Source organism: Trifolium pratense, linkage group LG7 (assembly GCF_020283565.1).
Source record: "Trifolium pratense cultivar HEN17-A07 linkage group LG7, ARS_RC_1.1, whole genome shotgun sequence".
Lineage (NCBI taxonomy): Eukaryota > Viridiplantae > Streptophyta > Magnoliopsida > Fabales > Fabaceae > Trifolium > Trifolium pratense.
This window is the reverse complement of record NC_060065.1, coordinates 24,273,029-24,283,051: the sequence shown is the minus strand read 5'-3', so window position 1 is coordinate 24,283,051 and position 10,023 is coordinate 24,273,029. Positions and strand designations below refer to the sequence as shown.

General features: G+C 34.3%; 1 protein-coding gene across 7 annotated transcripts in view; it reads left to right on the top strand.

Annotated features, from left to right (window-relative positions):
- Window positions 1-825: 825 nt before the first annotated feature.
- The window catches only part of LOC123895553 (uncharacterized protein Cbei_0202), a 32,058-nt gene continuing 22,860 nt past the window's right edge, over window positions 826-10,023 (top strand). For 4 of the 7 annotated variants that reach the window (XM_045945968.1, XM_045945964.1, XM_045945966.1 and 1 more), the window contains exons 1-6: window positions 843-1,210; window positions 1,294-1,356; window positions 2,239-2,673; window positions 3,153-3,224; window positions 5,579-5,704; window positions 5,836-6,048. In XM_045945968.1, coding sequence (XP_045801924.1) covers window positions 881-1,210; window positions 1,294-1,356; window positions 2,239-2,673; window positions 3,153-3,224; window positions 5,579-5,704; window positions 5,836-6,048 — 1,239 coding nt within the window. In that variant the 5' untranslated portion in view covers window positions 843-880. Of the gene's footprint in view, window positions 1,211-1,293; window positions 1,357-2,171; window positions 2,674-3,152; window positions 3,225-5,578; window positions 5,705-5,835; window positions 6,049-10,023 lie in introns of all 7 variants that reach the window. The other 3 variants (XM_045945970.1, XM_045945969.1, XM_045945967.1) reach the window with 2 other exon arrangements.

Below are 10,023 nucleotides of genomic sequence, written 5' to 3'. Positions count from 1 at the left end.
CAAAAACAAAAGGACCAAGCAAAAAAAAATGTGAACCAAACAATAGACTAAAAAATTGGGACTAATAAAGTTGGAATAAAATTTCAACAAGTGAATAAGTGAGAATAAACTCCAAGAGAACGAGAGATGAGTAAGTAGATAAGCTATTTGGAACCTTAAATTGAATAGAACGTAGTAAGCAAATACGCTGTTTGAGACATAATTTTCAAAAAATGAGATCACGTGGAACAAATAGTCAAAGCCACCATATATGAATCATATTCTATAATCAAAACTTATTTTAACATTTCTCATGAGCAATATTGTCTACAAGTATAATTAGGTATGCCTCAAACTCTTATTGAAAATAATAAAATAAGGGATACATCAAAAATAAAAAACAAAGTGACATTTGACTATAAAATTGCAACTCATATAAAGAAAACTAAAATCTTATATGATTACACTAATAAAATAAAAAATAATACATCCTTTCAAACTTATGAAATATTATAAGAGATCTATTACATTAAAATATGAAAAAACTACGATATAATAAAAAATCTAATATTTCTAAACAACCTTTTTTTTACTCATATACTAATATTAAACATAATCATATTTTAAAATAATATATATTATTTAACTATATGTGATTATAGTTATCACAATCATTATTTTTTTATTTATAAAAATATTTTAATTATATATTTTAATCGAACCCGTGCAACGCACGAGTTTATTCCTAGTATAATATAATGAGAAAAAAAAATGCATATAGAAAATAATTTTACTCTGGAAACTCATATATATAATTTCAATAGTAGTATTTTTTTTTTTAATTTTTAAACGGCACACTATATCTATCCATACGGCCAACAAATCACAAAGCACAACGACCATGGTTCTTGTTGTTCTCTCCTCCTCGAAGCTGCATAGCGCTTTCTGGTTTTGCGCTCCCTGTTACCGAAACAACCAAGCACACCGCAATGTTAATATCATAAAGTGCGCCAACAAGAGAACCGGAAAACAACGGTACCCATCAGAGAAGAAAAAGATGAAATCTAAGCACAAAGACCTTTTGTCTACTTATTCTAATGATAATACCAAATTTGAGGGTACATGGAGACTATCTAACCTTGCTGTTCCACTCGATCAAGACCCTGGTAAAGACTTTCTACAAGTTTCCGATGCACTTCTTCAAGAAATCGCTAAACTTCTTAAGTTTCCGGTAAAATTCAAAACTCATTTTAAGACTTTTTGTTGCTTGTTGTTTCATCTTCATTTTTACTTTATGAATTTAATTTCTTTCAGGTTGCTTCCATGTTGCCGCGAGAACCGTTCTCGGTTGTTAGAAAATCGTTTGATGCTAGGAAGGTATGTAAATTTGTAATGTTGAATGGGAATATTGGAGAATGTTTTGGATTTTGAGAAATAATTAGGGTCTGTTACTTACTACTTGACAACATTTTCAATATTTAATTTCTAATGTAAATTGATATATTTGAGATTATTTATTTACATAAGCACTTGTTGAGACTTTTGGGAGAGCTTTTGGAAACAACTTATGACATGTCCATAAGTTTAAGTTGTTTTTAAATTATTTTCATAAGCTCTCTATGATAAGTTATGAAAACTGTTTGACTTCATTCTATCTTTGTTATAGAAATAGCTTATGCTTATGCTATAAGTGTTTAATTAAGTTGTTTATCCAAACAAAACCTTTGTATGTGTATGGTTGGAATGCCATTCAGTTATGAATTTTACTTTTTGTGATAGAGAGAAGACGTAAGCTGATTAGAGAGAATGCATTTCTAAAAACATTAGTTTTGAAATTTTCCAGCATTTTCAACAAAATTTCATAATGCACTATGTAATGTTTATCTTATGTGTGGAAATGGAAACAGGAAATAAAATGAGATAACATTAACATAGTCATAGTCAAGGTTTTAAATCCTGGTTGTGTCGCAACTCTTGATATTGAGGTCAAATGCAGCGGCTATGAATGCAATCACGCTGGTTTATATTTTAATTATTTCGTTTTGACCTATAAGGATATGTATGTTACCCAACATAAAGGACATGGTTGCAAATGAAAGTAGTGAAAACCTCCTCTGATGTGTATAATGTTTTAAAAGTTAATCTGAATTTGGGTTATAACGAGTGAAATGTTGTTTTCAATTGTGGTGCAGTTTCTGTCATTGTTGCACTTGCATCCTCTTACATTGTTTTGCTGATGGTTTTTATAAATTAATAAAGGAGCCCAAATTTGTGCATACTGTGGAAATGGATGTCCAGAAACTCCTCAGCCTCGAGCCTCGTTCTTGGGACTTTATTTCTGAGCTGCAACCTAAAGTTGGCCTTGTAGAACGTGTGCAAGACGGAGGAGATTTTGGCGATCTGATGAGTATTATACGAGACTGTAAAGAAAATAAGGAAGGTGTAGCGGAAGGGGAAAATGGACACAACATCCTCTCAAAAGAGCTGTATAAAACGCTGGATACCAGAAAGCCAAAAATTGCTGTAGTGGGTAGTGGGCCTTCTGGCCTATTTGCTGCTCTTGTTCTTGGAGAGCTTGGTGCAGATGTCACCCTAATAGAAAGAGGTCAACCAGTTGAACAGAGGGGGCGTGATATTGGTGCTCTTGTAGTTCGGAAAATTTTAGAATTGGAGAGTAATTTCTGCTTTGGAGAGGTTGTACTATTCATGTCTATTTATTTCTTGAGTGATGGTTTATTGCATTTGTATAATAGATTTGGTTGCGTTCATGCTGCTTCTGACATAAAGTGATTTTGTTTTTGGATTACAAAGTCATCCACTTATTTATTTGAGCATCAGGTTATTAAGAATATACAAAATTTGTTCAAAAGACAACACACGGGAGTGTGCTTGTGCCATTCGTGCTGCTTTGTTGCTATAGTTTAAACTTTCCCTACATTAGCCAATAGGCAAGGTGCTTGTTATGAAATGTTATTAGATTTACAGATAGTTGGTCAGTTTGGATGTGATTTTCTAGGAGATTCTGAAAAGATTATAAAAATCATCAATGAGTTGATTTATTGATTCAGCTTGCATGTGATTTTCTTATGTTGCTTTACATTCAACTACTTTTCACCCATGTTGATTTACTTGTTTATTTACTTTGTCATTTATCATGGACTTATGTGTGGCAGGGTGGTGCAGGTACTTGGAGTGATGGAAAGTTGGTAACTAGAATTGGGCGCAATAGTGGCAGTGTCATTGCGGTTAGTTTCACTTGAATTTAAGATTTCTATTTTGTTGCATTGTTTACAAAGCACTCTACATAAGTAGTACCAATTCAATGCAATGAATTGTGCTGTTGTAATTTTGGAGCTTAGGGGATAGAGAGATATGACTCAAACTTAGCAATGGGCGATACATGAGACAAATTAGAGTGAGACGTAAATAATTATGCAAAGAATGATGTATGCTAATATTATGAGAATGTATCATTTGCAAATCGCATATTTCTTTTGAAGTTGAGAGTAATCAATCAATGAATAAATATTTATTTTGCAACCCGAGTAGACAATTTTATCACGGTTTGAAAAACTATTATGAATAAACCAAATGGAATCAAACAAATGAAGGGGATCCTAGCTAAACTAGAGAATGTGAAAGATTTGGAACCACCTCCTTTAATTTGTCCAATGGTCAAACATGAATGACGCAAACAACAATGAAGGAGTTAGGAGACCCTGAAATAGCGAATATGGTGGACGAGGAAGGTTCAAGCTAGTAGAGACGTCGATTATTCATCTCCAGCTCCAATCGACTTGTCTTGTACTTTAGTTTGTGAAAGGTATCAAAACTAAAGATTGTGGAACATTTTAGAGTGCTATTAGTGGGATGATCAATATCAAAAGAACAACTAGTTACACACAAGACTGAGTTTAAAGTAAAAAATAGAACAGTTGAGCTCAACTGTACCAGTGACCTATGCTGTAGACCAATTGAAGTTGTGAGGTAATTTTAGGGAAGGACAGTTTAGAGAAGAGAAGAATTCCAGTGACCGAGTCTGAGCTAGTCCATAAAAAAATTATCCCGCTTGTGAGTTGCTATAATTCCTTACATGAACTCAGACGAGTTTAAGGGTCTGTTTGGTTCAATGGAGGGGAGGGGCGGGATTTTTATAGATGGGAGGGGAGGTGAGGGAAGGGGAGGGAAACTTCTTTAATTATATATATGTTTGGTTCAAAGAGGGGAGGGGATGGGAGGGGAGGGATTTTTATTACATCTATGTTTGGTTCACACAAAAGGAGGGGAGAGATTTTATAACTAATTTACACTTTTATCCTTATAATCTTACAACAACACATAATACATAACCGGGAAAATTCTATAAATAATCAAATACAAAATTACTAACGAAATATTTTGTATTACAAAATATTAGAGCACTTCTAGAAGATATTATTGCATTATGAAAGAAACTATTAATAAAATTTAAATTTTATATATACTTATAAAAGAAAATGTAACGTTAATGAATTTAAACTAGGATAGAAAAAGAAAAATGACAAGAACGTATTGTGTGAAAGAAATAATTAACATAGAAATAAAAGTGTTGAAAATATCTTAAAAAAAAAAAAAGTTGTGATGGAAATAACAATAATGTTTGTCAAAATAATATAATAATAACATGATGTGTGAAAAAAAAATATACAAACGTAATGTATCAAAAAAGTGAATGAATACTAAAAAAATATATGGCAGCAAAGTAATATCATTGCAGACAGCAGGCTACTTGACGTAATGCAAAATTTATAAAAGAAATAAACTAAGAAAATAAGTTAATAGAAAAAACGAGGGACAGTTTTGGAACAAACAAATAAAAGTAAGGGTAATATTGAAAATGTAATAAAATTGTAAATAGAGCACCTCACCTCCCCTCCCCTCCAAATCCCCCCAAATTGGGGGGAAGCAAAAAATGGATCTATGAGGGAATTTGCTCCCCTCCCCTTCCCTCTTCTCCCCTACTAAAAATTAAACCAAACACAAAAAATTTAAAATATTCCCTCACCTCCCCTCCCCTCCCCTCTATCTACCTCCAACCAGACATACCCTAAAAGTTAACTCAAATATTTGAGGAAGATCAAGGAAAACTATATGCCAAACCATTTGGAGAAATATGAATTTAACTGATCTTTAATTTGTTTAGATAGACAAATGTTTGTAAGTTATTGGTTATCTTAGTTTCCAGGATTTGAACTCTAGACCTCCTTTTTAGATAGACATTATGGCATTTTTTAATTCACGTATACAATCTCCAGTTTACTTTTACTCCCTATAACCCCGAATATTAGGAAATCTGTGACTAGATGTTTAAAGTAAACCTGATAATAAAAGCAATAAGAGGGAAAGCCTGTTTACTTTTCTCTCTGGTAGGTTTTGACCCAAACATAGATATTTATTTTGGAAGGTTTTATTAGCTAGTACGAGAGTTATAGCTAAATCAACAAGATTTGTGTAGGTTTAATTTACCAATTACACTTATGCCTAACTTTTTTTTTTTGGTTACATCCTTATGCCTAACTTTATATGTCATGGAATGGTTGACTTTGTATCTTCATTTTAGGTTATGAAAACTCTAGTGCAGTTTGGAGCTACAAAACAGATATTGATTGATGGAAAGCCTCACTTAGGAACAGATAGGTTGGTTCCGTTACTTCGCAACTTCAGGCAACATCTGCAGGATTTGGGTGTGAGTTCCAATAACTTATTTGCATTGAAATAAATTCATTTCAGTCTCGTTTTTTATCCAGCTTAGTTTAATTTTTCTTCTTGCAGTTGTCTTCATACTGTCCAATTAACACTGCTGCTTCTTTTTTGTAGGTAACCATAAAGTTTGGAACAAGAGTAGACGATCTACATATAGAAGACGGGCGTGTTCTTGGGGTGATGGTATCCGAATCAGCTGATGAGTACCGTTTAAGAAGCCAGAAGTTGGAATATGATGCAGTAATTCTGGCAGTTGGTCATTCTGCTCGTGATATATATCAAATGCTTCTTACCCACAATGTGGAATTGGTACCCAAAGATTTTGCTGTGAGTTTACTTATCATTCTTTTTAATATCAGTTTCAATATATTGAAACTCTGATGCTTGTCTTTTGCATTTCCTCGTGTAAGCTTTGTCTATCTGTGATATATATCAAATGCTTGTCTTTTATTACAAGGGTCTAGGGAAAATGTCATTTATCAATGGCTCCAATCCACTCAAATGATACCTAGTTATCTCCCAATCCCTCATCTTATCTAAAGACGACATGCATTATTTCTTCTATCTTGCTACTAACTCACTAACTAAATCACCTTTTGTGCTGCCGCGAACAGAACTAGATGATTCTAACGTCAAAATAAAAATAAAAAACAGAACTAGATGATTCCAATGCTGAGATCTGAGGTAGTTACGGTGGTGATAGCGCTTAGGTACGGTGGATCATGGTGGTGAAAGTACCTGCAAATCACGTTAGCACTCCAACGCTCATGTCAGTATGTGATCAGAGCGAGTGAAGTGAAAACTGATTGAAAATGTGTACCTTGGCGCCAAAGCTTGCCTTTGTATAGGGGGAGACGATTATAACCGTTTGTGCCAGCTGGCAACAGCTGGCATTTGGGATAATGAGCGTTGTTTAGATTAATCCAACGGTTCGGTGAGCGTATAAGGAGCGTATCTTCTACAGGTGGTGTACAGTAATTATCGTGCCCGTTATGATTGGCGTATGAGAGAAGCTTCCACGAGGGAATTGCATTGGGTTAGTGATAAGCTATTGCTTATGGATCATCTTGAAAAACAAGTATAGGAACTTGACCCTAACCGCGACCTGCTGGTAGAATCAAAGTTATCAAGTAAAAAGAGGAACTTGACCCTAATTGCGACCTGCCGGTAGAACCAAAGTTAACAAACAAAGTGTGACCCTAACCGCGACCTGCCGGTAGAACCAACATATACAGTTCTTATCTCAAGAACAAAGGAAAAGTTCTCACAAGAAAACTCTCAAATTTTCAAATTGTGATTTGAGAAGTACATGATAGCCCTATTTATAGTATATACCTACATAGTAGAATTTATTGTCCACTACCATACATTCATCATAAGACTTAGAAAATTCCCACTAACATGCTTATAAATTCCCACTAGCCACTATAATGACTTAGTGCACCACTAGGAAGCATCTAGAGAGCCTAGGGAGCAAATAAAGGTCATCTAAAAACCCTCCTAATACCAAAAACGAAAATTACAATAAAAATAAAGAAAATTGGACTTAATTGTTTTTTTTTATTTAGTCCAATATTATTAGACCACAAATCAGTCCATGGATGCTTCTTATCATTTGAATTGGCTTTAAGTTGGGCTCAAAGCATCTTCATCGAAGATATTTTGTGTATTTTTTATAAGTTTCCTTCCACATGTTTAGGGAACTCTCATGATCGTATCATTCTCTCCCTCTTCAAGAGGATTTGTCCTCAAATCCATACCTGTATAAATAACTAATGGATTAGTAAAACAAATTTCCCTTTTTGGATATTCCCTTTTTTTTTGCAAGTTGAATTTTTCTTCTTCAATCTTTTCGAAGTTGTCATCTTTCTCAAACTCCTCTATTATTTTTCTCTCGTAAATTTCTTTCTCATCACCTTCATTTTTCTTTTCTCTCTTTTCTTCTTTTCTCTCAATATTTTCTTTCTCCTTCACTTCTATCACATCACTATATTTTCTTTCACAATTTTCCATCATCTCTCCTTCTTTCTCTTTATTTCTCTCAAAAGTGAGATTTCTATTTTCTTCACCAACTTCTTTTTGAGATAAAGACTCAAGAACACAAGAAGTAAAGGAAACATTATGGGAAGGAATAACAATATTTTCGGTAGCCACAAAAACGCTCTCAATTTCTTTTTCAATAATCTCTTCTTTTTCTTTCTCACTCTTAGGAATGGTGACACTTCTTTTTCTTTCTCACTCTTAGGAATGGTGACATTTTTTATAGCCACAAAAATGTTCTCAATTTCTTTTTCAACAATCTCTTCATTTTCTCTCTCACTCTCTATTTTCTCACACACCCTCTCTTGTTTTTCCTCAATCACGTAGTTCTTAACAAATATTTTTGTTTCACTCTCTTCAACAAATATTTTTGTCTCACTTTCAAGTTTCTCCTTGCTCTCTTGTTTTCTTTTCTCTCTACCATTCTCTTTATTTTGGAAGTTATCCCAAAATACTTCAAAATTTGCAATATGTTTTTTTCATTTGTTCCTCACTTTTCATTCTTCTATCTTTTCTCTATCTCTTCTTTCATAATTTTTTTCTATACAAATCTCTATGATAGTGACTTAGAACAAACCTTTTCCTCATCACAATTTTCATCTCATTCCATGTATTGATTTGCCTCTCCCCATTTCTCCTCCTACTAGTCACAAGTTGATCCCACCAAATACTAGCATAATCAGTGAATTCAACAACGACTAGTTTAATTTTTTTTCTCTTCAGAATAATTATGACAATCAAACACATGTTCAATCTTTCTCTCCCGCTCTAAATATAGCTCAGGATCATTCTTACCTTTGAATGAAGGAATCGTCATCTTAACGCTTCCCACATGGCTATCTCTTCTTGATTCAACTCTTCGCCTCCTTTCATTACTTTTTCTATCGGAATACTCCTCTTCCTCTGAACTTGGATGTCTTCAACCGTTAGTTCGGCTTGATTGTTGAAAGCTATCCATTCTCATGTTTAAAGCTTGGAGTTGTTGGGTGACAGCCGCCGCAAACGATTTAAGATCAAATTCATTGTCTTCTCCTCCTCCACTCATGATTAAATTGTTCAAAACCTTTCTGCAAAATTGTTTTTGCCGCACCTGTTTCTATTCCTCTTTCTTTTTTTTTTTTTTTGCTCTTCTTTTTTTTTTCACGTTTTTTTTTTCTTTTGATTTTTTTTTGCACTTTTTTTTTTCTTTCTTTCAAACACTAAAATAAAAAGAACAAAATTAAAAAGATAGATATCACCTGATTTCAAGAGCCGAAGCTCTGATACCAACTGATAAGCGACTGCTTATGGATCGTCTTGTAAAACAGGTATAGGAACTTGACCCTAACCACGGCCTGCCGGTAGAACCAAAGTTATCAAGTAAAAAGAGGAACTTGACCCTAACCGCGACCTGCCGGTAGAACCAAAGTTATCAAGTAAAACGCGACCTGCCGGTAGAACCAAAGTTATCAAACAAAGAGCGACCCTAACCGCGACCTGCCGGTAGAACCAACACTATAAAGTTCTTATCTCAAGAACAATGGAAAAGTTCTCACAAGAAAAGTCTCAAATTATATTAAACTTCAAATTGTGATTTGAGAAGTACATGATAACCCTATTTATAGTATATCCTTACATAGTAGGATTTATTGTCCACCACCATACATTCATCATAGGACTTAGAAAATTCCCACTAACATGCTTATAAATTCTCACTAGCCACTATAATGACTTAGTGCACCACTAGGAAGCATCTAGAGAGCCTAGGGAGCAACTAAAGGTTATCTAAAAACCCTCCTAATACCAAAAACGAAAATTACAATAAAAATAAAGAAAATTGGACTTAATTGTTTTTTTTTATTTAGTCTAATATTATTAGACCACAAATCAGTCCAAGGATGCTTCTTATCACGTGAATTGGCTTTAAGTTGGGCTCAAAGCATCTTCATCGAAGATATTTTGTGTATTTTTTATAAGTTCCCTTCCACATGTTTAGGGAACTCATGATCGTATCATTTAGATCCGGAGCACTAGGGCCGCATGTATTGGGCCTTGGCCCAGTCCATAACACCTTTAATTCCATCAACTATTAAAGGTGTTCATACCCTGCTAAAGTTTCACCTTGTCCTGAACTATCTTGTCAATCATGCCATGTTAGCGGGCGACCGCGGAGCGGCATCAGCGTCTACTCCGCGGCATTCAGCCAGCGAGCCATGTTCAATAAGTACCGCAGCCAGGGCTGTGAATCACGTCAAAATCGCATTCCCTTTGTGTGTTCGCATC